Source organism: Lates calcarifer, linkage group LG18 (genome assembly GCF_001640805.2).
Source record: "Lates calcarifer isolate ASB-BC8 linkage group LG18, TLL_Latcal_v3, whole genome shotgun sequence".
NCBI lineage: Eukaryota > Metazoa > Chordata > Actinopteri > Centropomidae > Lates > Lates calcarifer.
This window is the reverse complement of record NC_066850.1, coordinates 14443046-14469896: the sequence shown is the minus strand read 5'-3', so window position 1 is coordinate 14469896 and position 26851 is coordinate 14443046. Positions and strand designations below refer to the sequence as shown.

At 41.6% G+C, this 26851-nt stretch overlaps 3 protein-coding genes across 5 annotated transcripts; 2 read left to right on the top strand and 1 right to left on the bottom strand.

Annotated features, from left to right (window-relative positions):
- Positions 1-839: 839 nt before the first annotated feature.
- optn (optineurin) lies at positions 840-7030 on the top strand. 2 transcript variants are annotated; one of them, XM_018662735.2, is made up of 13 exons: positions 840-1001; positions 1965-2089; positions 2452-2660; positions 3021-3164; positions 3274-3440; positions 3612-3702; positions 3901-4016; positions 4677-4826; positions 5085-5169; positions 5295-5453; positions 5588-5730; positions 5830-5912; positions 6081-7030. In XM_018662735.2, exons 2-13 carry the CDS (start codon positions 1969-1971, stop codon positions 6191-6193), a joined length of 1581 nt encoding a protein of 526 aa, XP_018518251.1. In that variant the 5' UTR covers positions 840-1001; positions 1965-1968; the 3' UTR covers positions 6194-7030. The 2 variants fall into 2 exon arrangements, with proteins under 2 accessions (XP_018518251.1, XP_018518250.1); XM_018662734.2 differs by having other exon boundaries at positions 5830-5918.
- Positions 7031-8158: 1128 nt separating this feature from the next.
- On the top strand, positions 8159-16634 carry mcm10 (minichromosome maintenance 10 replication initiation factor). 2 transcript variants are annotated; one of them, XM_018662739.2, is made up of 18 exons: positions 8159-8400; positions 8926-8976; positions 9054-9353; positions 9449-9667; positions 9764-9904; positions 10004-10193; positions 10306-10471; positions 10834-11001; positions 12203-12319; positions 12422-12618; positions 13015-13109; positions 13743-13856; positions 14026-14517; positions 14729-14859; positions 14992-15105; positions 15241-15386; positions 16199-16241; positions 16346-16634. In XM_018662739.2, exons 2-18 carry the CDS (start codon positions 8970-8972, stop codon positions 16427-16429), a joined length of 2724 nt encoding a protein of 907 aa, XP_018518255.1. In that variant the 5' UTR covers positions 8159-8400; positions 8926-8969; the 3' UTR covers positions 16430-16634. The 2 variants fall into 2 exon arrangements, with proteins under 2 accessions (XP_018518255.1, XP_018518254.1); XM_018662738.2 differs by having other exon boundaries at positions 8161-8400; positions 10001-10193.
- A 1572-nt stretch (positions 16635-18206) lies between these two features.
- ucmaa (upper zone of growth plate and cartilage matrix associated a) lies at positions 18207-24455 on the bottom strand. The gene is made up of 5 exons (XM_018662740.2): positions 24300-24455; positions 22838-22897; positions 22643-22735; positions 19887-19985; positions 18207-18772 (listed from the first exon to the last, which is right to left on the bottom strand). Exons 1-5 carry the CDS (start codon positions 24355-24357, stop codon positions 18684-18686), a joined length of 399 nt encoding a protein of 132 aa, XP_018518256.1. The 5' UTR covers positions 24358-24455; the 3' UTR covers positions 18207-18683.
- Between the last annotated feature and the right edge of the window lie 2396 nt (positions 24456-26851).

Sequence of the window (26851 nt, the reverse complement as noted above, 5' to 3'; positions counted from 1 at the left end):
CTTGTACAACAATATTAACTGATATCCATCCAACTGAGATCCATCAGGATTAAATATATCATCGTATTTTCTTACTTCCCTCTTTTTTTCCCTCTTTTTTCCTTAAAGTTCTGAAGATTTAATTGCATGGGTGGGTTCAGGGAATCTCCTGTTTTCCTTTCCCTTCTCAAAGTGCAAGGTGACTGTTGAAGGGAATTCCCGCAGACAGCTGACAGCTGGCTCCGCCCTCTGCTGCCAGGTTTTCACTGGTGTGTAAAACATACGGATGGACCTGCGCACGCGGCGGCTCTGTTCATACGCAGCTGCGTTTTACACTCAAATCTGTTACTGCTTTGCAACGTCACTTCGAGGAAATGAAAACCTCTAAAATCCTGGGCTGCGTCGGACTAGCGACAATAAGGCCAGTTTGGACAGGAAGTTAGGCAAGTGAGCCTTTAGAATAAAAGCTCAGTATAGGCGGCTTGGATAAGATGGCTGAAAAGCTTCAACATAATGCATTACAGTAAATTATTAGAGGTCTCGGCAATGGTTTATAGAATGTAACATTATTTAAAATCACATGACGTAGTATCCATTGTGATTATGGCATCTTGATGGCCAAATGCAGTCGAGTATTGTCATTATTTGAATAATAAAGAATACCTTACAAGCCAAAATTACCAAGCAAATCTTTAAAATGTGTTTTTAAGTCATAGTAAATATAACAACCTTGGTCATATACATTCGGGCTTTTTTCTTTTTTCCTTTTAAGAAGATAATAGAAATTGTTGCAAACGGCTATTCAGAATTATTGTATTTTTTTTTTTTTGTCAAAATGTGCTTTTATTCTTTAATCTTTAATTCTTTCATCGACCGGAAATGCTCTGTTGCTGTTCGTGACTTGACGTTGCTACAAACCAGAAGCAGCAGTACAAGGTTGTACTTTGCTACCTGTCCGAGTGTTTCTATGTCTTTTTTGGAGTGAACGCCCCGACTGTGTTTAGCTCCGGAGTTGACAGCAGGTGAGTTAAAACCTTTAAACTTGTTTAACGTTTGATGTGACGCAGTTTGGTTTGGGTTAAACCGCCCTCGTGCTGTGTAAGTTACTGGTAACTTTTCAATGTTTACCATGAGTCGTTCACTGGATAGGCCCACCTGAGGAAAGCGAAAGTAAAATTATAGAAACAGAAACCTAAAATTCATATTTCCATAAATTTTTTTAATGAGAGACAGCGAGTCTATAGTAGCTATTACACGACGATTTCAGAGTGGCTTTTATCCCATTGATAAACACTGTAGTGATTCTATAGCGAGTTACAGTTTCACCTTTCTATCGTCCGTAATATGCCTCTAAAATAATTATTATGTTATTTTTTTGGACATGGTTATTCAGCAAGTCATTGTGTGAGAGCAGAAGTAGACGGCAGTGTGTGTAGCACACTGCTCTCTATTATTTTAATAAAATTGAATCGTCACGTGACCTGCTGATGAGATAATTCCGTCTTTTTCTGCTGCTGCATGCTGAATCACTGAGTCACTTGGTGATTTCAACAGAGCTGTGTTTGTATGTTTGTATGGCTATTAATAGCTTAGAAGTAGCAAATAGTAGTTTAAATACCCTTTTGTTATGCTATGCTTTACTAAACTCTGCCATGTAAGCATATCAAATGAAAGTTAGATGAACAAAATGAGGTTTGGAGTCAGTTGGTCCATATTATTCCTAGATTACATGTCAGTGTGTTTAAAGTCAATCCCACAGTCTCCACACAAATCAGCAAGTCCAGTATATAATGAGTCGAGTATATAGAGAGAAATACACCAATTATGTGTAATGCGAACAAACATGGGACTGAAGTTGTAGAGAAGATGAAGTTGTGTGAGATGTCAGTTCTGTTTACATTTCTGCCTTTATGTGTCATTGTTATATCAGTATTCAAAGTACCAGCAAGATCAAAATTCTCTGTCCTATTGTTTCTTCCTCTTAGCGTCATGGCGTCTGGAGGCCCCATGATGAACGGCGACATCTCTCGCTCTCCCAGTCAGTCTGGTACGCTGGAGGAAACCCTGCAGCAGATGAACATCCTCATCCAGGAGAACCGAGACCTGAAAGGTGAGAGCAGTTTTGTGTGGTCAGAGGAGTTCAGGGCTGAGGAGACAGGATCGAAGAGGTAGGATTTTAGTTTGTTGTTGCTGCAGCGTTCAGCAGCATAGAGCTCTGTCCCAGTCCTCCCTCACACACTTATCAGGACTGGTCATGCTGTCTTGGGTCAAAGGTCAGTGGATTGTGAGTTCTTGATGGCTCAAGTTAGAGTGGAGTTGCAGCACTGTAGTGTTACAAACCAGCTGGGGCACTGTATGGGGATTCAAATGCAGAGGGCCCAGAACGTGCAATAGCTTCAGAAGGACATAATTCAAATGACTTTTCTAACACAAAGTGTATTTATTCAAATTCTCTATGTGTCCCTTGCTCAGAGGCGCTGCGTCAGACCAATCTGACGATGAAGGAGCGATTCGAGGGTCTGACTGCATGGCGGGAGAAGCAGCGGGAGGAGCGGGACTTCCTGGAGAGCAGGCTGGCAGAGGCTCGTGGCCGCATGGAGGCGCTGACCCACCAAAACCAGGAGCTGAATAAGAAACTGGAGGAGGCGGGGAGGGCAGGAGGAGCTCCAGGAGGATGGCAGGTGAGGGTGGATCAAAGCAGCTGAGGACCAGTATTGTATGCATAGGTTAATAATTTTTTAAATCATATTTTCTGTGTTATGTATTTCCTAATGAGACTCTCATTGTACATTAAAGGTTCTATATGTAAGTTTTTGCTATCACTACATTGCTGTCCACTGCTGGAGACAGCTCTTGCGTAAAGGAATGAAGTTTGATGCTGAACTCACAACATTTCTTCTAAACAGCTGTTAATGCTAACGTTGGCTATGTAACGATAGCAAAAACTTACGTGTAGCACCCTAAAACTGCATTACATTTAACCTTCTGTCAAAATGCGTTACAACCAAATTACAACCAAAGCTACTCAATCATCCAATCAGAGCACAGAGGTGGAAGCCCTCCGTGCCCAGGTCGCTCGCCTGCAGGCAGAAAAGAACGACCTGGTGGCCATGAACTCTGAGCTGCAGCTGAAGGCGGAGCAGGACTCTCGGGATGACTCCTTTATCGAGATCATCAAGGTCTCGGTGAGGTGCAAACACACAAACAAGAAATTAGAATCACACTCATATGTAATTAGTGTTTCCCTCAGATTAGCACTAAAATTTAGCATCTAACTGGATGTTTTTTGCTCAGGATGGAGGCGTCAGTGGTGTGAACGACATGCATGGCACAGAGCGCAGCATGACAGCGTCCCGGTTGGACAGCGAGGAGTTGACGGTGAGCCAGTTGCTGCAGTCGCTGAGGAACGAGACTCAGCGAGCCGATCGGCTGCAGGAGGAGCTTCGGGTTTCTGCTGCCAGGTAGACGAACTACCACTTAAAGGAACAGTTCACCACGACCATGTTTCTGTTTTTTGCAGTAATCCCACTTAGTTAATTTTTGTTTGTTTGTTTTAACTGCAGTGAGTTCTATAAGTATCTCATGATTTTATTTTTCTCACCTCACCTTGAAATGTGTCTTTTATCCAACAGGATTAGGGAGCTGGAGGAGAGGAAGAGTGATGTAGAGAAATCAACACAGACGACCGAGCCAGAGACCAAGGAGGATTCTGAGGAGGAGAAGGTACTTTTTACTCTGGAACAGTAGTGGTATTTAAAGTGATAACGAATGCATCTTAAATCCTTATAGAAGTAGGTTTGTGTGAGTTGCTGTTTTTGTTGTTGATCCTAACCAACAATTTACAAGAGAAAGAAGCCTTGTGTGCTGTATCTGTTTCCCTCCCTCTGTGTAATGTTTGCGTGTCTTTATGCAAATATTCAGGCAGCATCTGAGGTGGAAAATCTCAAGTCTCAGATGATGACACTGTTCAAAGAGCTGCAGCAGGCCCAGAGCAAGCTGGACGAAGCAGAAAGCATGAAGAAGAACCTGCAGGACAGGTTAGGCTCACACAGTGACACACATACACATACACCCTGTTCATACCTGTCGTTTACATGCATGCATGATCTGATCACAAGTGGACAGCTACGTCACCTCTCACACTTGACATTAGAACACGTCTTCTCACGCGTCTCGAGCGACCTCTTGTGATCAGATCTCACCTCCCTGCTTTATACGCAGACAAACAGACTTGGTCTCTTCCTTGCCGTGTTCCAGGCAAACCAAATCCCCCCAGATGTTTGACACACTCTAAATGTATCTCCATTGGCTTTTTGATATGTTCAAATACAGCGGACAAAGTCAGATTATGTGATTTGAGAACCAATTGAATGAGTATGATTTAATAAGTATGTACTTCCAGTGATGTAGAGGACTTGAGTTGAGTAGGGGGTCTTATAATGTAGCCTTGGATACATCTGCATAAATGCTGCTTGTGACCATATGTGGCCCAGACCACCTTTAAATGTAATCTGAACAATTGGATCATCCGTTGGTGTATCCACACCTGTACTCAGAGCTGTCCACTTATGATATGAGGTATGATCAGGGATAAAAAAACAAAAATAATACATAGCAACCTGTATGCAAATGTTTCCACTTTTATATCTGATGTCTGATGTGTTAATGGTTTTTTTTGTTTTGTTTTTTCTGTGTAGATGCCGGGAGGTGGAGCAGGACGTGGTGACTCTGAAAGCTCAGCTGGTGGAGAAACAGGCCGTTCAGTCGGAGAACGACCGGCTGAAACTGCAGCTGGACAGCATGCAGGCCCAGAGCCAGATGGAGCAGAAGAAGGCTGGGGAGGAGAGGTCAGAGGGCACGCCAAAATACAATAAACACAGACGTTTGCAGGCTGTGTGTTAGTTTGTTTGCTCTCTGGAAAATGGCAGCATTGACTCACTGTAAATATTGCAACAGCTTGACATGTAGTGCTGGCAACATATGACCCCAGTTTGTACTGGAAACCCCCATTTTTCCCCAAGCCAGCAGGAGTCTTTTTCCTAGCAGTCATTAGCCTATATTTGGAAACACACTCAATCACTGGTAACTCCCTCCCTCCCTCATAGAAACACCCTGGCCCAGCTGAAGGATGCCTATACCAAATTGTTTGAAGACTACAATGAGCTCAAAGAGGAGGAGAAGAAGAGAAAGGTAAATTGCTGAATGCCATGCGTGATTCAGATCAAGCCCCATAAGCCTGCCTCTGGCACAACCCATGGTTTAAATAATTTCAAACATGCCTGTTCATATTTGACCTTTGCCCTCTGGCCCTGCAGTCTCTGATGGTGCACAAGGACATGTTGGACGAGCTGCAGGTGCGGCTGACCACTGCTGAGGAAGCCCTGGCTGTAAAACAGAGCAAGATTGATGACATGAAGCAGGAGATCTTCCAGAAGGAGAAGGAGCTGGAGACCATATCTGTTTTCCAGGCTCAGGTCAGTGGGTATACAAATGTTTTGATGTGATGTGTGTGTTGATTTTTGCATTTTATTACATTTTACCCCACAAGCACTGGACCCAGAGTGTTGGAAGTTAACGTATCTCGGTGGTCATCGTGCTCTCTCTGCAGGCGGAGGTCTACTCCTCAGACTTCTACGCTGAGCGGGCAGCGAGGGAGAAACTCCATGAGGAGAAGGAGCGCCTGGCTGCTCAGCTGGAGTATGTGAAGAAGCAGAATACCCAGCTGCAGGAGGAGATGGACTCTCTGGGCCGGTATGGAATCAAATAGGAGAATTAAAGCCCTCTATCACTGAACCATTTATTAGTGTGGCTCCAGTTCAGTGCAGCCGTTTTCTTCATTCTTCTCTGCAGGCAGTCACTGAACGAGATGCAGAGGAGACATGTGTCGCTGGGAGGAAATCCACATGGAGCCGGAGCAACTCTGGTTGGAAGAGGTACAGGTGCTGTTCTTTTTTTCCCTGAGCGTAGCCTTAAAGGCAGACATACCTCCCAGACTGTGTACAAGTCACATCATATATCGTGATATCCAACCAAGTCTGACAGCAAGTGCTAGTTGAATAGGTCAGTTCTGTGTGACTGAAACATCTGTCTCTGACTCTCAGGTTCTGACTGGCAGCATCAGGGAAACATTCCCGAACATGCCTGTCCCAAGTGCAATGAGATCCTGCCAGATCTGGACTCCCTGCAGATCCACATCATGGACTGCATCAACTAGACCTCCGTCATTATAAGTATCTACGACAACAGCAGCAACATTAGCACCTTAATCTGAGTCTTCCTCTGCTTTGACCTGTATCCTCTTCCTCTGATCCCTGTGACGGCACTCCACAGATCCACTACAAGATCAGGAATATTCACTGTAGGATGGTAACACTTTGCTCTTGTCAGAATTTAAGAAGATTGACTTCAAAGCTGTACAGGATGATGATGATGGAAATTAGTCTGAGAAGAATTTGTCATCTATTTCTTGTAAACACATTTAGAATAGTGTAGGAATAATATCATAGGACACATCCTCTTGTAGGTTTTGGGTCCACGCTGACTGGCACATGGTCTGTTTGTTGCTGTAATGAATGAAAACAAGCTGAAGATGAAAATCCTCAAGGTAAAACAGATCTGGAACATCAAAACAGAAACTGCACGAACCCTTTGATGAAATTTCAGTTTGGTGCTGTCTGCCCGTCACACATACATTAAATAATCAACCAAAGTTGAGTCTTTACAAGTTGTATTTGTTTATCAAGTTTGTTGACAGTTTTGTCATCAATTTAAAATTATTTTATGTATTTTTTGCTTGGAAATGATATTTTAACTCATGATTGGGTTTTTGGTGTTGGAGTAAAAAGGAGCATGCACCACGTCGGCACTTTTAATATGAAGATATATATTTTATTTTGACTCTGCAGATGATATCTGGTAATTAGAGTGCACTGTATTTAATGTGTTAATCAGCCTGTGAGTGTAAGCAACAGCCTTTGGATGGTATATGTATGTGCAGGAGGCTCCAACATCCTGCTGATAAACAATAAATAAAAATGAAAGTATTTGTGAACCTCTGTCAACTTTTATTCATATCATGACATAACAAAACTGTACATTTCTTTTTCTATTCCAAAAACATTTCAGTGAACCTGAATTAAACCTGAACATAGTGATGTTGGTGATAAGCCATTTAGCTCATTAAAACCACGATGTTATGTAGGGTTTTAAAGTTTATGACTTTGGCGACACCCAGTGGTCATACTGAAAAATAATATCTGCCACATAAACTACCCCACCCCAAGTTTTCATCAGAATTGTCACTATTTTTATTTCTTTATTTATTTTGCCAACAAATACATACTCCATCAGAACTACCAGGAGAAAAGCACTATAGTCAGAGGTTCTACACGTTGGTGTGTCAACAACAAATTGTACACATTTTAATCTCTGCCTTTGTGTCTAAGGTAATTTAACATTTGTGAAATGTGTATTTGCTTTCTTTCCAACAGATAGCTAAGAAACTATCTTAGCTTAGCATAAAGACTGGAAAAAGCTGGCTGGGTTCTGTCACTAACACAATCTGCCTACCATATAATCTATATAGTAGAATATAATCTAATCTAAAAAAATAATAAATAAACAAACAAACAATCTAGTTCATAATACCCTGTAAAAAACCACAACTTGTTGCTTTAACACTTTGGTTTTTCTTAATTAGGGAGTTTTAGATGTGTTGGCTGGCAGCTTTAGTCACCTTGGACAGTCCTGGTGTGGCTGTTTGAGAACTGGGTCCTCGTCTCTTTCCATCCTGTAAAAACGTAACAATACAATTTGGCACAGGAATACAAAAAAAAGGTAAATACTATTTAAGTACTATTATGTACAGAAAAGTATACAGTGTATCAGCAGGTTTGTGCAGTGTAATAGTTCCACTCTGATAAACAAATGTTACAGTACTTAGAGCTGCATGTTTTTCATGAAATAAATACAAATTTGTGGAAATGTGGAAAGGGTAATATTTCCTTCTCAAGAGCATACTGATGGTCCTGAAAATATAGATTTTATAAGAATTAAATCTGTAACCTCTGCTCATTTCATCGTCTTAAGACTTTGGTCTCCAAGCCCGTCTACGACACAGTAATATTTTTTTTCAGTTAGGCAAATCGTTGGCCACCTAGCAGAATTTTGACAACACAGCAGGGTCCTCCGTTTAGCGCCAGTTTGGATTTTCTCCCTCGCTCTGAGTGCAGGTTGTGAATGGATAGATAGGTTAAATGTGTCATTCTTATGAAATATAACTGAAAGTATGCTACGCAGGAACGTGTAGTGTCAATTACTGGAAAATAAGTACTATATTAAGAGTACGGACGTGGTTGTAAAGTTCTTCAAAGTTGTACTCGAGCTAGCAAAGGTCCCAAAACCGTACCGCTGGGGTGCAAGGTAAGTTTCCTTATTTCTTTACCTCCAAGTAAATACATAAATGGAAAGTTAAATGTGTTAGAAAAGATTTGACCCACGATTTCATTTTGATATTCACAGAAAAAAGTAAAAAGTATCAATCTCCTCAAATGTTGTGTATGACTTCACTGACTGTTATCTAGTTAAATGTAAATGTCCGCGAACCAGGCTGCCTCAGGATGAACCTGAATCCAGTACTTTAGTCATCTCTCTCAAGTGTAATTGAAAACTCTCTCCAGTACAGACATGATGGGTGTTTTGCCTGCACTGGTCACATAGACACCATAAAACATACAGTGAAAGAAGTTTCCTTGTTTCTTTGTCTTTTGATCATCAGCTGTACATAATGTGATGGAAATCTGTTGTACCACCAATACTACTATATATGTCAAAATACTCTCTGTAGAGCATGATGTGATGTTGCATATCTAGGCCTTTTGTGTCTCAGCTCAATCAGGTCAGTCATATCAGTTCATTCTGATATGTTCATCATGTTCATGTCTGTAGGTCACCAGGTCATCTGAAATCAGCCCCACCATTAACACCTCTAAATGGACAGTAAGTATCAGAAGATTTAAAACATAAGCTTTAGCAGTAGTTCAGGGAACATAGCTTTACTCTCATTATCTGCTCAGGTGAGGATGATTTTGAGGTTTTGGCGGCCCTGCTGGCTGAGAGCGAGGGTGTTGGAGAAGATCAGGACGGTCAGGAGCAGGCAGACGACTTGGACGGACTGTTTGATGGTGACAACGACGAGGAGGAAGAGTACAAAGAGGGCGACGAGGAAGAAGAGCGAGATGTGGAGACAGAGGACATAGTGTTAGATCTCTTTGGAGATGTGGATGACATCGAAAATGAGGAGAAAGACACTAAAGGAAAAGCGGGTGGAGGAGACGCCAGCGAGAGCCTGAACAGGTCCAAGGACGATTTACAAGGTTTGTACCAAAGCAGCCTGTGCTTTACTCTGTTTAGTTTGTGTTGCTCGTTGTGTCTGTGTTCACCACTGGAGCCCCATGTCTTCCTTCTTCAGAGGAGCTGAAGAGGATGCAGGAGCAGATGAAGAGACTGCAGCAGCAGCTGGAGGCAAGTCAGAAGGTTTCCACCCCATCATCTACTCCAGTCAGGACTGCAGGGAGCTCAGCTGGTCCCAAACCAGTGACCCCAAAACCAAGAACTCCCCGACAGCTGACCTCCAAAATGACTCAGGACAAACCAGCAGCTACCACACAGAAGACCAAGACACAAACAGGTAAACATTAGCTATTTAATTTTACACATAAACTACAAACTACATCAGTAATGACAAGGGAAAACAAAAGTTAAATATGCTTCTGTTTTCCTTCAGTGACATCTTCATCCACTCCAGCCAGAGGAGGAAGCATGAAGCTCCAGGAGTCCTCTGACTTTTCAGACCAGCTGAACAACGCTGACTCCTTCAAACGTAAACCCAGGGTATCTCACCAAGCCAAACCCAGCACATCACCAGGTAAAGCACATCCTTGTACGATCTGTTTATTTAGTCATTACCTTGCTACTTGTGCAGTTATTTGAGTGTGTTTTTTTTTTGTTAATTTCTCTTCAGGAGACAGGGGGCCACTGGTGGAGATAAAGATGGGCAGCTCCTTTCAGCCAGTAGAGAGCACCAGCAAAGTCTCCAATCCTCTGCGATCACCTCCAGCCTCCGACACCAGACCTGCAGCCCAGCCTAAACCTTCCTCTCTCCCTCCTGTCCCTAAAGACGTGGCTGTTGAGAAATACTCAGGGCTGCGGCTCAGGTCAGGACACAGAAATTATATGATTGACTTAATTTTTTTTTTAAACCAAAGGGTGTAAACAAAAAATCCAGGCTCTTTGATCTGAATCCAGGCTTCTTTTTTTCCATTTCAGAAAACCGCGGGTTTCCTCCAGTGACATGGACCGTAAGATGGCTGACCGCCGTCTGATCCGACTGTCACAGGTGCCGGAGCGATTGGCTCGGGAGAAACTGGAGGACAGTGATTGGGTGACGTTTGGTGTGTTAGTCAACAAGGCCACTCCACAGAGCAGCAGCAGTGTAAGTCTATGCTCAAAGCCTGCCATCCTGGATACTCTCTGTGTGTTACTAAATACTGTGATGTGTCAACAGTTCTTCTAACAGTGCAATACTGAATATATTTTCTTGTACTGTTTTGCTTGTGCTTTTGTTACTTTGTATAATGTGTCCATTAAGAACAAAGGCTGTATGTCACAAATAGATGATTTATAGCAAACTGGCAGCTTCACATCTTGGTCAGTAGGAAATCTCAGTGATGAGATTTCTTTAATCACAACAGTAAAATGCATCTAAAGCTGTATTTAACTGAGCAAATCTTCAGATGTATTGACTGGAAATAATGTGTACTGTCACATTCCTGACTGAGTGCCTCTTCTCTGCAGGGCAAAACCTTCAGCATCTGGAAGATGAATGACCTCCATAATCTGGAAGTGTTTGTATCTCTCTTGCTGTTTGGTGAAGTCCACAAAGAGCACTGGAAAACGGAGCCGGGCACCGTGATCGGACTCCTCAACCCAAACCCCATGAAGCAGAAGGATGGATATGACGGGGTGAGTGGACAGTCTGGACTCAGTGTAATGTACATACAGTAGTCTGAGGATGGTTTTCTTTCCTTACCTTAATGTTGCAGTCATTTTACCACGTCTCACAAATCAGAGATATTTTATGAATGTCAAGATCCTCAGGTCAGTTCCATCAAATACCACCTTCATTCATTTTAGGGGAGTTTTGTGGAGAGCAACATTTTCAGTTCCAGATATGTAAGCACACTACAAGTCTGATATTATGGCCAGTTTTGAGGGTTGAGGATCTTGTTCAAGGGTCTGCTCTTTCACTTTCCCCAACCAAATTTTTCCTGCAGGTCCAGGAATTAAACCAGTGTCCGTCCACTGGTTGCAGATCTGGTTCTGTGATCTTAAAAGAGCTATTTGTAATTCTTGCTATTGCTATGTAGCTAACATTAGCATTTACAGCTGTTTACTCCCAGGTCTTGAAGAAATGTTGTGAGTTCAGCATCAAACTTCATTCTTTTACTCACTCAGTGCTGTGTCCAGCAGTGGACAATATCAGCAATGTTTTGCTTCTAGCTCTATCCTACAGAGGGAAATTGCATGTGAGGCTTTCATCACTTGCCTTACTAGATTTTTTTTCTTTATCATTGAATGGTTTGGCAACTGAACCCTCGCTAGTTAAAGCCTAAGACAGATTGGTGGTGTCGGTGAAAATAGTCCTTAAGGTTGCTGGTGTCAGTATCGCATGACTGAGATGTTAAGAGAGGAAAGTGGTGAGGAAAACCACAGCTGCTCCCAGCTTCACACGACAGACACACACACACACACACACACACACCACACACAACTTAATCAGACACCTCAGCAGAGAGGAGGCAATCTTACAGTTCAGAACAATAGGAGCTTTATATTTTCCACCAATGAATTTCTTTACTGTGATCATATCAGCTGATATTTGTGGTAAAGAGCAGACAAAATGTAAAAAAAACAGTGACTCTGAGTAAGTGATGACCGATGCTCCATCTTTTTCCCCCTTTTGCTGTTGTAATTCTTAAGGTTCCTCTTTTTCTGAAAGCCTTATTATGGAATATTAACAATTAATTGTTTGGTCCGTAAATTGTCTGAAAACAATTACTCTCAAATCAACAATCATTTACACTCTGTGGTCTGATTGATATTCACTTTTCTTGCTATCTGATTCCTCTTACACAGAATAAAAGTGTGTGTTGAACATGTACAGGTCAGCCTGACGGTGGATCACCCACAGAAGGTGCTGCTGATGGGTGAAGCCCAGGACTACGGCACCTGCAAGGCCATGAAGAAGAACGGAGACCCCTGCTCTCAGATTGTCAACATGGTGGGTCCATCCTCTCAATCCCTGTGCTAGTCCATATTCTAATCAGGGACCATCATTCTGTCATGTCTTACAGCACAGTTGTTTCTCTGTGGTCGTTTACAGTACGAGTGCCAGTACTGCCAGTATCACGTCAAGGCCCAGTATAAGAAGATGAGCTCAAAGAGGGCTGAGCTGCAGTCGTCGTTCTCTGGAAAAGCTCCAAACAAGGTGAAAGGGAAGGGCGGCAGCCTGAGAGAGCGGCTGTGTCAGGACGGCTTCTACTACGGCGGCGTTTCCTCAGCTGCCTGCGCTGCGTCACTGTGAGTGATGTTAGTCGGAGCAGTTTCATTAGACGTTCTTGCAAATGTGTTTCATGCCATGGCCAAACTTCTCAAGTTCTCTAGAAATTTTTCCTTTAATGAACAGTATCTAATTGATCCAAGAAATAATAACATAATAATGCAGGAATTTTCAAACTGGATGTAGAAAGTGTTGGTTTCACAGTGTTGGACACTGTGGCAGACATACAGATATACATATTGAGATCACACCCCAGTCCAAATTGGATTTTGGCTAAAATTGTATTTACACTTTTACTGTGTGTTGAAGTCAATTTGTGTACGCTAACTGCACCTTAAAAAAGCCGGGAACACAGTGTGGGACTGGGCAGAATTTCAGCTGCCTGACATTTTCAGTAACAGGTCTGTGTGTTACAGAACGGCGTCCAAACCGAACAAACCCGTCCAGAAAACTCTGGACAAGCTGTTTGTGAAGGGCTCGGCTCAGCTCATGGATCAGGCCAAGAGGCTCGGTAAGAACCAAGTTGTTTAATACTAAGCTTAAATGTTCTACAGGGAAATAAACCTCCATTTAAATCCTTGTTATCTGTAACATATCAACAAAAAAATCCAGAGGTTTTCAAACTGAGGGTTGGAGAGGCTGCAGACAGTGATATGTGAGGCATGCTGGTGCTCTGGAAGTTATTTATTGTAGTTTGGTCACTTACTGGCACAGTCAGCAGCAGTGGCTGTGACACACTCACAGAGGTAGTTAAGATCTAAAAATCCTTATCGCCAACCAAAAGTCGCATTCCTCCTCAGAGTCATAACTCAAATCTGAACACACAGACACGACACACACATTTTTAGATTCAGTGTGACCATCCATAAATGTGTTCGGAAATCACTGAAAAAGGACTTTACAGAACTTGCTTAAGTTTTCCTCAGTATTGAAGTAATCCAGTGGTAGTTGTCTGTACATCCATGGGTATGTTACTGATAGTTAATTCAGTCTACTGCATATTGACAGTTTGCCAAAATGTAAACCGATAAAGACAAAAAAAAAAACATTTTGTGTTGTATTGAGAACCTCTTCTTCAACCTGATTTGTCTAGTTGTCGTTTTAGTCTTTGAATATCTAAAAAACTTTATATTTCTGTTTTCAGCCATGCAGTCTGGTGAAGTTTCAGGTTGTTCAAGCGAATTCAAGAGCCTATTGTCGATGCCAACACCTGGAGCTCTGCAGCTGAAGAAGCACTTAGCACAGGGCAGCCAATCAGGTACACAACCCAGAAATCTCTCTGTGCTCTTGACTGCTCTAGCTCTGAATTTAAGGATTGAAGCAATGTCAATTCAACATCGTCACTTATTTGTCTGTGTTAACTTCAAGCTTTCTGCTACAAAGACGAAAATCAAAAGCTTTAATAAATTACTTTAATCCATCCTCAGTCTCCAAAGATGTGACTGGAGCTTCAGTTCAGTCCATCTCAGCCTCAGACCTGCTGAAGCAGCAGAAACAGAGGCAGCGGGAGCTTCTGGAGAACCGTCGACGTAGAGCTGATGAGATCCAGAAAAGGGTGCTGCAGAACTCAGCAGGGGCCAGACCTGGGTCGTCGTCCATGCTGGGCCGAGAGGGTCTGATGTCCCCGAAAGCAGCGTCTGAGGTCCCCAAATCCTCCCAAAGCCCCTTAGCACCCCACACGCCCACTCTGGGCCGAGGGTTCTCCGAGGGTGACGACATCCTCTTTTTCGATAACAGCCCGCCTCCAGCTCCTGCTCCCAGTGCTCTCAGCCTGTCAGCTGCCAAGCTGGCTGCTCTGAAAAAACTGAGAGCTAAAGGGGCGGGACTTGAGAAAGAGGACCCCAATGCTGTGAAGAGGAAAAGGGGTAACAGCAGTGAGATCAACACCCGGGTGGAGAAGAATCTGACCTCACCCAATGGTACATATATGTTATCTCTTCCTCCATTTATCTGATTTTATATGTTTTACTTGGAAAAAAAGTGACTCTTCATTTAGGTTTTTGATGACAGGACAAGACTTTCAGTAACCAATGTAAAGAAATGTGCACTTGATTTGATCGGTAATTTCCAGAATTCTGACCTTGGTTGTTTATTGTTTATTATCACCCGTTTGGTAACTTACCTGTGCAGGTGAATCGTCCAGTAATGAGGATGACGAGCCAGCCCAGAAGAAGAAGCGAGATCACCTCCGCTACATTCAGTCAGAGGAGTTCCAAAAGATCCTCAACGCCAAATCTCGTCACGGGGTTGTACTACAGGCGGTATGACCACATTCATCTATTCAAACTTGTTTGTCTTAGCCCAGTTTGCTGAGAGTAGATCTGATTTCAATGCATTTCTACATAGTAAACATTATAAAGTATGAAAACTAATATCCAAACCTCCTCTCTCAGGCGGAGTACCAGCTGCAGGAGCGCTACTTTGATGTTCTGGTGAAGAAGGAGCAGATGGAGGAGAAGATGAAGGGCATCAGAGAGATGAAGTGTCGTGCTGTCACCTGTAAAAAGGTACTTAAAGCTGATGTTTGTATGTCAGTGTCATCATCAAAAGCAAGAACATGGTGGAGATGATTGGTAGCCTCTGACTGTCTCTCAAAAGTATGAAAGATAAGCAGTTTTTTTCCCATGTTCCTTTGCTTCCAGTGTAGTTACACCTACTTTAAGCCAGCGGATCGCTGTGTGGACGAGAATCATGATCTGCGGTGGCACGACGCCATGAAACGTTTCTTCAAATGTCCCTGTGGACAGAGAGCCATCGCTCTGGACAGGCTGCCACACAAACACTGCAGGTTAGACTGGCTGTGTTTTCATGTCTCTTGTTGTCTCATTCTCATTCCTTTAATAGTTTTAGGGTTCATTCACATTGATTTAATGTGTATTCCGGACAGCAAGGGTCAGAGAATTTGAAGTGAAATGCTTTACTTTCCATTAGTACTGCAGAACACACTTGTTAAAGGTACTATATGCAAGTTTTTGCTATTGCTACATAGCCAGCATTAGTACTGACAGCTATTTACTTACCAAGAGCTTCAACCATTGTTGCATTTACAAGACAAGAGGTTAAAATACACCATTTGCGTAGCGCTACTTCTTCATCCTCTCATGATGGACTGAGGACAGACTGGACGCAACAGTGACTCACCATCGTAAAGTGGCATTATGTGACGGAATGGAACAGGTCGGGGATAGCTAGTTAGCATGCTAACCTCAGTAGAAGGAAATACATGATAGAAATGGAAGCAAAACAGGAGTTAACATTAGAATTACTTTCCACCGCGGGAGAGAGCCCTTTGTGAGTAAAGGAATGAACTTGAATAATGAAGAATGCTGAACTCAACATTTCTTCTCAACTGGTAAGTAAACAGTTGTTATTGTCAATGTTGGCTATGTAGTAACAGCAAAAACTTACATACAGCTCCTTTAATTATTTTCAGTCCAACTGAGTGGAAACTAAACTGGAAAGCAGCAACTGGACTTTAAAGACAAATGTTAAAAAGTGGTGTAGTTTTTCACTTTACTGATTTTCTGTCTTTCTTTTTCTTTTTATGTGAATAAGTAATAAAATAAAATAATTAATATTGCAACTGTTTTACCATTTCAGTAACTGTGGTCTGTTTAAATGGGAGCGTGATGGGATGCTGAAGGTAAAATTTTTTCTCTGACTCCAACATCTCTCATTTGAAAAGAAAACATATTTTTTGTTGTGAAAGAAAACAGGCCTGACGTTGTGGGTGATATTTCATTGCAGGAGAAAACAGGACCAAAGATCGGCGGAGAGCTTCTCCAGCCTCGAGGAGAGGAGCACGCCAAGTTCCTCAACAGCATGAAGTGACAGCATCTTCATCACTGCCTCAAACTGGTTGTTAAGGGAGGGTGTATTTAAATTTATATGTTTGTCGTTTGACTTCTGTCTTTTGACATGTGTCTGAATCATGTTTTTAAAGTTGGATGTTGTTTTATTGATTATGGACATTTAAAGGCCTGTGATAACATCGTGTATGCTGGAAATAAGCTGATTAAAGTAAGAATTTGCAAGATATCATGTGAAATTACCTGTTCTTATTCAGTTTGCAGCTGATAAAACAAGTGAAGACAGACTGAGCACACAGATTCCGGTGCAGATCTGGAAAGTATAGAAGGTTTACTGTAAATATATAATGGAATGAGATCATAGTAATAGTAAACACGTTCCTTGATTTAAAATAGCAACTTTAAACCAATTTTTAAACTTTGTGAGTGAATAGTAACATTTGGCCTTTTTCACAGAAGACATTTTGACATTAGGAAAAGCACATCTGTAAGTAATAAAATGAATGATGATTCCATTTAGCTGCTCCAGTTTCAGGGTCCTGGTGTGGTTCCTGCTGTCTTACTGTCACACTGTCATGGTTTACTGGGACACTTGGATAGAACAGAGCCGTTGTTACTGTTATAAGTAACACCTGTACTTTTCCTACTATGACAAATCAAAATGTCTGTTTTGGAAAAACGTCTTTCCATCTAGATCAAAGTTTAAAACTCCACCTCAACTTCTACTTTTCAAATACTTCTCATCTTTAATATATATATATATATATATATATATTAAATCACTCTATGTTAAAAATTGCATCAACAGAAAGTCCAAAGAGGCAGTCACAGTATGGTTGTTGTACAGTTGTTTAAATTCAAATTGTTAAAAAAAAAACATGAAAAATTCTGCCCTAAACGTGTTAGCAATAGTACACATAGACACATACTGTATCCGCATCTCAAAGTTTAGCGGTCACACAGGGAGAAATGCATCACAGAGGCACACTGTTTCAACACAATACAAAACAGATTTGAGACAGATTGAGTTTGAAGGGGTGTGATTATCATCATAGACACCTTCAGCCCTCAGCTCAGTGATCACACATTAACAGTGTTTATTTGGCCTGCATATAACCACTGACTGAAAGCAGTATTTTCAGCCTCTCCTGTTTGGGTTGGTGAAATGCACTTGGGGAAATGTAGGAACCCAGTGAAGCATAAAGATGAGGCAGGTTGTTTATGTAACAAAAGTACTTCTCTATTATATTAGAAGGGAGTTATTTCATTTCTGCCTGTAAGAAGCCTACTTTCTGTTTATATTTCTTTTAGCAGTAAGATATTTAGTTCAGAGGAACTGAACCAGTCTCCTGTATCAAGACACAAGCATCCTCTAACACACTCCATGTGTTGGTGTGATGACTGTGGAGGCCAGGTGGCGCTCGCTCAAGTTTCCGAGCCAATCCACATGGCCTTAAACAGGAAAGAGGTGGAATCACAGTATAGAGATAAAATAAGGTTTCTGGATATACCGCTGTGTGATTAGTAAGTATAGAGAGCCATGCCACATCATTTGGAGGGTTTAATTTGTGCTCGCTATCCATTGCAGCTTTTTTTTTTTTCCCCTCTCTGTACCTCTTCTGTCTCTTCGTTGCCCAGTTCGAGTCTAATATTTCCACTCTGGAATGGAATTTATTTCAGCGTGATGACTTCTGCAGCTCACCTCATCTTCTCTTTTATTCCACACTGCCTCCCTCCCTTTAAATGCTCCAAATACCAGACAGTGCTAGCTTGAGTTAAAACACATCAGTGGTCTGGGATTCAGGAAACTTATCTTTATTTGTCATTTTGTCTTAAAGAAATGAAGTCAGTTTCTTAGCAAAAATAAAACTAAAATCCCCCTGTGGTAAAACAAGTCAATTGTTAATACATTACACAAGGTTGATTTGTTGTTACTAATGCCTCAGGCTGACATAGAAGACATTGTATAGCTTGTATGTACATGTAAAAGGCTGAAAAACAAGCATGCAAAACATATAGCCTCCATTGAATGTGATAATGCTTAGCTTACAATAAAAAACTGCACTTTGAATATGCTTTACAGTTTGACATGGAGACACATATTGCACAGTTTAGGTTGTATAAAAATAAAGCGAAAGAAAAGAAAACTTTTAACTTGATTAAAGTAGAAAATGTGGCGATAACTTGACCTTTGGTAAAGGGTGAAAGTGATGGCACTATTACTGCTGCTCCGATGACAGGTGCTGTAGCCCGACCCCCCACATGACTGCGGTTGCTCAGTGGAACCAGTGATAGCGAGGATAGCGGCCATCATAGTGATATTCTCGCAGCTGCTCCTGTGTCTCCCTTGATCTCTCATTTACCTCTGTGGATTAACAAGTTCAGTTAAAGCAGCTACAATGTTAAAATGCTAAATTGCTAAAATAGCTTTGTTGTAATTAGTGTTAATGCTAGTGCTCTAAATTGTTAGCATTTAGGTAGATGCATGCTGTAGGAAAAGTTAGTAAAACTATGTACATGTATTATAATACAGACCGTATTGTCAAGCTGAAAAAACTTTTCTTGCTGTCTCCTAACTGTAATTCTAATTCATATATATAATTATAACTTCTGTTACGTACAATGTGTCCCACTTGATAACCAACAAGTGTGTCAACAAACCACTGACAAAACGGCGACAAAGCCACCATCACCTGTTAATGACCCACTACAAATATTTAACTTAGGGGAAAAAGCTAATTTAGGCTGAATTTCTATTCAACTTTTGGAACTACAAAGCTAAAAATGATGGTAACCATCCTGGAATAATGCATGGATGCTTTCAGTTCAGAATAACAGAGGGTATTTTTGTTCTTGCTGACATGGCATAAATGCAGCATAAACAGTAAACAGTCTAGAAAAAAATCAGAGACATTTATGTATTACGACCAATGAGCCAGTTTCTACAAAACCTCTCGACAGTGTGTTCCTTGAATTGGTGGAGATCTTTTTGTTTTCCTATAAAAGTCACTGACCCAAATCACCCAAAACACTGTGTATCTAACATATAAAATCCAGTCACATCTTTGTGGTTAGCAGTTCTTAGTTTAGAAACTGTCACTGCAACTATATCACACCGGACAGACAACCACAGGGAAGACTGTCATCTTGGGGTCAGCCACAAATGAACACTTTGATTTGGTGTGGAGTCTCAGGCATTCTGCTGCGGCCCGCAGGCTCGTGGGTGCCGAGAGGTTCATTCAAGATCTAAACTAAAACTGACTTCCCTCTGTGTGTTCTTTCATGAGCCTTCCTGTGACAAGTGACATTCAAGTAAATCTCAGGTTTTCCACAAGGATCAGCTCAAGCTCATTACACGATATATAAAATGTTGGAGGATTATTTCTCCATTATTTGACACAAGTAGGAACTAACATCTACTACTTTTACCAGCACTCTGGTCCTTTTTCAAACTGAAAGCAGCTGCATCCAGGTCTTACCATCACGATCCTCCTCGACGTAATTCTCATACTCATTCCTCTGCTCCTCATTGTGCTCCCTCCTCCGCTCATTCGCTGCCATCTTTACCCTCTGCTCAGCTGCGGAGACAACACAACATTTTCATTTGTATACACCCACTCACAATACTGATGGATGAAGCAGGTGCAGACATTACTGTTCCCTCTTTAAACAACCTAGTAGCATGGCTGTAGAGTCTAAGTCTTACCAACCATCAGGTCACAACAAAACAAAATCACAAATTTGATCTCATAACAACCAAAGTTCAACAAACATATGAGTGTATGCTGGGTCTAGTGAGGTGTTGAAAACAAATAAATGTTGGTAACCCACACTACTTACTGTAAGGTCATAGATATTTGTGTAAGCACCTAAACCTCCCTCCTGCTCCTTCGCTGTACAAAACCAAACATTCCCACCCATACAGGTACAAGGCATCCACTGTGTACATCAGACATTACTGCGCTCTCTGTGTTTTTCCTTCAATTTAACTTGAATTATAACAAGTGTGGGGATTACATCACAACATTTCATGTAAACACAGAGACCTGTATCTAAACTTATTTTCCCTCCACATAGGCCAATGATTTGTGGCTTGCAGGAAACACCCACCCTCACACTAAATTCATGTGTGAAATGACCTGTTAACAAGTAATTGTGCTGCCTCTCTGTTTTTCCCACCCAGTCTTAATTTTGACACAGAAAATTCATCTTTTATTCAGCTGCTTTATGTGCCAACAACTATTGGACACACATTAAAAGATAACTCTGGTATTTTTGAACCTGGGACCTATTCCCCATATTTTTGGATGTAAATGACTGACAGGGACAAATATCTTTGGAAGTATTTGACAGGAACAGTGTACCTGGCCACCGCAAACAGCTGCTGCAATGATATCCAACGGTCAGTCGTCCACCTCAGTGTATATCCACTAAAGGGAGATAGATCTTATTTTTGTTTAACTAGAAACATCGCAATATATAGCCACCAGACTCCATTGACAAAAGCAATAATTTTATAGAGCAGAAGAGGGGAGCTGCTGGAATATCGCTGCCTCATTTGCTTGGTGTGTTTTTGTTAGACACTTAAAATAACAAGCCTGTCAGTGACAAAAATAAGCACTTTAGTGGGCTTTCTTTGATGTGGACAGTTGCCCATTAGATTACATTGCAACAGTTGTCTGGCCAGGTACACAGTTCTTGCTCAATAATGCACAGATTCCAGGGATTTTTGTCTCTGTCAGTCCTTCACACCCAAAAAAACATAGGAAAATAAGGTCCGAGTTAAAAAAAATACCAGAGTTAATGGAATAGTAATGACTTTGGCGATCCTCTGCTTTGCAATGACAATAAAAGATAGATGCGTTATTGTATATGTCTAATATGTATATCTTTTATAAATGGTGTGCAATGCGGTACTTTCTTTTAGGTGAAGACTAAATTGCTTCTTGCATTCCAGCCGCACCTACCTGCACTTTGCTTTTTTGTAAAAGAAACAATTGAAATCCTTACACACACACACACACACACACACACACAGAGCTGCCCACTCAACTTCTCATAGACTGGGCTGGCAAATTACATAATCAACCTTTTTCCCTGGAATGTGCGCCTGTTTTTTCAAAGCCAAGACCCCGTTTGGTACTCTGATGGGCAGGCAAGGTGAAATGACCCACAGCCTGTTTCTGGAGGCCTGGTCAGGGGCCACACATGTGCCTCTCTGATGGGTTTTCCAGTAGAAAAGAGAAAAATTAGCAAATACATGCTTCAGTGAAAAGATTGAAATCATTGTTGTCAGCTTAATATTGGCTAATTTGTCCATCTCCACACTTTCATCTGAGTTAAATGAGTACATGAATCTTTAATTTCTCGAAAAACTGATTTAGACAAACATTGTGATGATAAATTCTTATGTGTTTGCAAAATTGTCCTGAAACACCTCTCATCTGTGTGTTTATTGGAGCTGTGTGTCGTACTGATGCTGGCAGTGGAAGAATGAGCTTATTGTACTGAGAAGCTGAGAGAGACCCTGCTCCATACTACCCTGTGACTCCTTCTGCAGCCTCCAGCTCCTCTGTGTGTGTGTATGTGTGTGTGTGTGTGTGTGAGACATTTAAGAGCTGCTACTGTATAGAGCAACACCTGCTTGAGTTTCCACTACTCTGTCTCTGTTTCTCCCTTGAACTTTCACGGCTTGCAGTCAAAACCTCAAGCCATATCATCTTCAGAATTTAACTACAAACCAATAAACCAACACTCCCCCACACACTCACAAACACAACTTCTCTACAGGAGGCCAAACCTGCCATATTATAGACTGTCCACAGTGTGGCCACATCAACCATTCAGGCAGTGTTAGGGCAAATCAACCACACAACACCAAATATAAATAAATACAGCTGTCCACCCCCATTTTCAAACCACAGACCAAACATTTTACTTAAGATCCTGCTGGTTTTCTGCCAGCGAGATGACAGACAGGCCCTCCCTCCCTAAGATGAAAAAGTGTTAGAGAAGCGATACTTCTTGAATTGATCTTGGCTGTCAGGTGCAAACCTCGCTTTTAAAAAACATAATACTTCCAAAAATATTTCCACCCTTTTACAAAAATGCCAACCAGTCCCGAGGTTGATTGTTAGCATTAAACATATTGGCCATCTGCCGACTGCTGCAGGAATCAGACTGTCCAAGAAGAATTTGAACAAAGAGTAATAGTTATCTACAGCAGAGCTCTTACCCAGCTGCTCGTAGTATCGGACAGAGCGGCGACTACGGCGTTTGAAGAAGTTGGAGGCTTCTGACTCAGGCATGAACACCTGCCGCGCTGCACCTAAGGGTCAGAGGTTAGAGGTTAGAGGTTAAAGGTCATGTACAGAGGACACGTGGAGCAAAGGCTGTGTAAAATAGTTTAATAGTGTTGAACAGGTATCACCTGTACGATCGGATGGTTTTGAGTCGTCCCGTACTGCTGCACTTTCCACCACACTGAAAACTAAGCAAAAGGAGAAACTTTTATTTCCTCTTTTTACACTTAAACATGCTTTTTTTTCTATAAATGGACAAATCTCTGATTTCATTTTCTTGACAACCGCTCTTATGTTCAACTTCATGGGCTAATTGCTGAGGAAAGAAGCTTCAAACACCGCTTTTCAACACATTACTTGACATGAAGAAAAATGCACAAGTTATATAGTGCACATGGAGCCAGGTGGTGGTGATGGGTGTTTGCCAAGAGCCTCAGTCAATGTTGCATTTACAATACGAGAGGTTAGAATACACTGAGCAGCACCACTTTTTCCAGCCAGTCTGGGCGCTACTTAGAGTCACTATCAGAAAGTGATGAGACAAACTGGGCTGGCTGGACGGCATGCTAAATGATAGAACTAGACGCAAAACATCGCTTTTGCTTTACACTGCAGGAGACAGCTCTTGGCAAGTAAAGCAATGAAATTTGATGCTGAACTTGCAACCTTTCTTCTCGACTGGTAAATAAACAGCTGTTAATGCTAACATTGACTGTAGAGCAATGGCAAAGCTTATCTATATCTCCTTTAAAAGCTGCGGCTTCAGTTTATTGTTAGAAGTGATGTGGAAATGCTACAAAAAGAACTGTAGAAAAATGTCAGTCTTCACCAGTGCATGGAAGGTTATCTGGGCAACAACTGTTCCTTTACAAATTATTAATGTGGCAGAAAGGAACAGGATTAAAATAGCCACTGCTGTAATTATCCACAATTACTGAAAATAACAGGATGTGTCGCCTTGAAAAACCATAGACCAAATGTCACTTTATTCACAGTGGTAGAGGTGTTCAGTACATGTATAGACAAATCCTCCGACAATTAATTGTCAAACTGAACCATACTGCATCAGCATTGTCACTGGTCAAATCAATCATTTAGTAGTGGAGCACCTCTCACTGGTGACTAAGAGCACTATTGTCAGCTTCAAGATTATTGAAAGAGATTATTTAGCTGTACTGTGGCTTGTACAGCTAAACCAATACTATTTACTTTAATTACTTACCCAACTCACCTCTGAAAATGTTACTCAAAACTTCAGTTTTCAGTGGCACATGTAATGCAACAACCAGCATTTCTTTTGAGAGCTTCTACAAATCATTTCACATTTATCCCTATGGTCAGAAAAATTGTACAAATGTCCTGCTATCATTGGGTGGAATTTGAAAATTACCATGAAATTAATGCATCAATTCCAACTGTTATGGAAAGGTCAATTAAAGTAAAACCAGCTTAATATTCTTTTTCATATTAGAGGGTGAAAGCACATATCAGTGCTTTATACCTCCTCTGATTATCTCCCCCAGGGATGTAAAATCCAAAAATACCCTCCCCCCCTCACCCTTTCCCCACCCACCCACACATGATACTCACAGGTGAGGATGAGGAGGGTAGTGAGCAAAGAGAGGACAAAGACCCGGGTCCAGGACATCTTGAAAGACTGAGGCAAGAACTCTACTGGACTTGACAGCACACCTAAGTCAACTAAGAGAGGAGAGAAAGATGAGGGAGGGAAGGGAGGAAAGGAGTGGGAGGAGAGAGAGGGAGAGAAAGGCTCAGAAAGGGGAGGGAAGCTGCTGGAATTTTAAGAAGCAAATAAGAAAAAGGAGGAGTGATAGGGTGAGGTGAATTAAAGAAGTCAAAGTTCAAGAACTGAAGGACAGAAAACCAAAACAATGAGCTGAAAGATGCTAAATTGCTCAACTGAGCTGAGGGGAATTAGAGAGTTGGTGATATTGCAGGTTTGTTTATTACAAGTGACCTCTTCGACATTACAAAACTTTAAACTTACTGTTTGTAGGTCTTAATAGGACTTTTACAGAGATTACAGTTAAGAAGCAATCTACCTCAGGAAAGACTGCAGTCTGCAGTGACGACTCTCTGCCTGTTTCCAATTCTCAGAGAGACAGAAGGGAGTCAGGATGGAATAAAACCCAAGGAAACCGAGGCTGTCTGCTGCTTCTGTGACTGCAAGTCATTAAGTAATCCCACCAGCAGATACAAGCTGCACAGAGAGGGGCAACAAAAAAATGTGGTCAGTATGTGTTGTTTGGTTGCTTTAAGATGTAACTTGTTCCTCTGAGGCCCAGTCAGATTTTTCCAATCATTTTGAATTTTGCCCACTGTCTAATATCTGTGGATATGTTGACATGAATGAGGACACATCTTTCACCAGCAGCCAATCAGTTATCAAAGACTCATCCTGGAAGTCAGTGGCCCTTTTGTCTCTCTAGGTGGATGAGGTTCATACAGTTGGGGCTGTTTGTAGAGAGAGAATATGCAGTTATGTGTGTGTGCATGTGTGTGTGGTCTAGATATTACTGATGTTGTGGGAACCTAAAGCTGTGTGCACAGTTTCATTATGGGGATGTGACTTCCTTATGAGGACAAAAAGTGAGTCCCCATGAAGACAAGACTGTGAGTGTGTGTGAGTGTGTGTTTTCTTTGTATCACAGGTTAAATTTGAGTTTGCTGGCCAAAGTTCACTAAACTTGACAAATTGAGGTAAATAGGTCAGTTTGTAATTTGAAGACTGAGACAAAGGTTTAAATCAGAAATCAACCCCAAACCTGTCAAAAGACCAGGTATAATATTATAGAAATAGATCATGTATTGCATTATAGGTATTACAACATAACCCCACATTATAGCTGTTTAATAATAGACTTTAACAGACCTGTTGTATTGGCTTTGACGTGCTCCATTGCATTGTTTGGTTTCTATATGAATGATGTGCATTCCCCTCACAGGCAGAGTGTGCAGGTGGTAACATCTTGTAGCTGCTCTGAACCTGTTCATTATCGTTCCAGGAATGAATGATCTCAGGGTTCAGCATACATACCTTATCACACTAACCTGTGTTTAATGCTACAGTTACGCTGCGAGCTACTGCGAGATGTGGATTTTTCCTTTGAGTATGTGTGATGTAGTTAAATCTGAAATGTGTTTCCTTTAAAGGAAACTGGGCAGAGACGACTGGCCACTTTGTTCAGGGAAACAACAGCAGATCTGAAGTCTGGGAAACATTCAGCAGTAAATGAGCGTACAGTTAGACCTGTGTGTGTGTGTGTGTGTGTGTGAGAGAGAGAGAGAGAGAAACTGTTAGCTGTGTATGCATTTGCACATTTGTGTGAATATGCAGGTGTGTGCACATACAGAATGTGTATTGATGTTGCTGCCCGTGCAGGTGTGCATGCATTCATTTTTTTCATATGTGCATTTGAGTGTTAGAGGCAGTTTACCACCATCTGCTTCTGTGGTGTTAGCTGTGACAAAGCATTTTCATCTGGTCTGCATGTGAATGAATTTCCTGCATTTCTGAATGAATCTAAGACGCTGACATCTTCCCTCTGGGTTTTTGAACAAAGGCGCTGCTTAAAGTCACCCTCACATACACACTCACAGTCTTAGCTGTGTCAGGATCAGGTGTTTTTTTGGTGGGGGTCCCAGTGTGGGGAGCCAGGAAATAGCTGAGCCTCCATCTGAAAGCAGCTCAACCCTCTGACACCAACATGTGCCTATTGCTGTTCAAACATCATTCAGTGTTGAGCAACTTTCTCTGATGCACCAAACACAGTGTGTCTGATTTTAATGTGTATGTATACAGATTTGTTTATGTTTTTGAATTTGGTGGTTGTTGTAATCCCATGGCAACAAGGGCTTAAAAACAAGCTCTCGAGCTTCTTGTTTACCAGACCATAATCTATGTTCGTTATTGTAACCTGTCATCATGAGATTCTAAACACATATATCATACAGATAAGACTGTAAGAATGCAGATAAGACCTTATCTGTCTGTCTATCTGATGTAACATTATTTTGTTCTGCTCAACTTTCCAAGCATTGTGGTTCCACTACCCATAATCCCTTGTGTTTTGGGACTGTTCCCTCTGGTTACATAAATTAAAATCTCACCTCACATTTTC

Bases quoted from the DNA above. Each gene is read 5' to 3' on its own strand.
- optn (XM_018662734.2), top strand. From the start codon at position 1,969: ATGGCGTCTGGAGGCCCCATGATGAACGGCGACATCTCTCGCTCTCCC. The intron at 3,165-3,273 runs GTGAGGTGCAAA...TTTTTTGCTCAG, and splicing joins TCGAGATCATCAAGGTCTCG to GATGGAGGCGTCAGTGGTGT. The intron at 3,441-3,611 runs GTAGACGAACTA...TTTATCCAACAG, and splicing joins CTTCGGGTTTCTGCTGCCAG to GATTAGGGAGCTGGAGGAGA.
- mcm10 (XM_018662738.2), top strand. The intron at 10,194-10,305 runs GTCAGGACACAG...TTTCCATTTCAG, and splicing joins TACTCAGGGCTGCGGCTCAG to AAAACCGCGGGTTTCCTCCA. The intron at 10,472-10,833 runs GTAAGTCTATGC...TCTTCTCTGCAG, and splicing joins CTCCACAGAGCAGCAGCAGT to GGCAAAACCTTCAGCATCTG.
- ucmaa (XM_018662740.2), bottom strand. From the start codon at position 24,357: ATGTCCTGGACCCGGGTCTTTGTCCTCTCTTTGCTCACTACCCTCCTC. The intron at 22,736-22,837 runs GTGATACCTGTT...TCTGACCCTTAG, and splicing joins AAAACCATCCGATCGTACAG to GTGCAGCGCGGCAGGTGTTC. The intron at 19,986-22,642 runs GTAAGAGCTCTG...TTGTCTCCGCAG, and splicing joins CCGATACTACGAGCAGCTGG to CTGAGCAGAGGGTAAAGATG.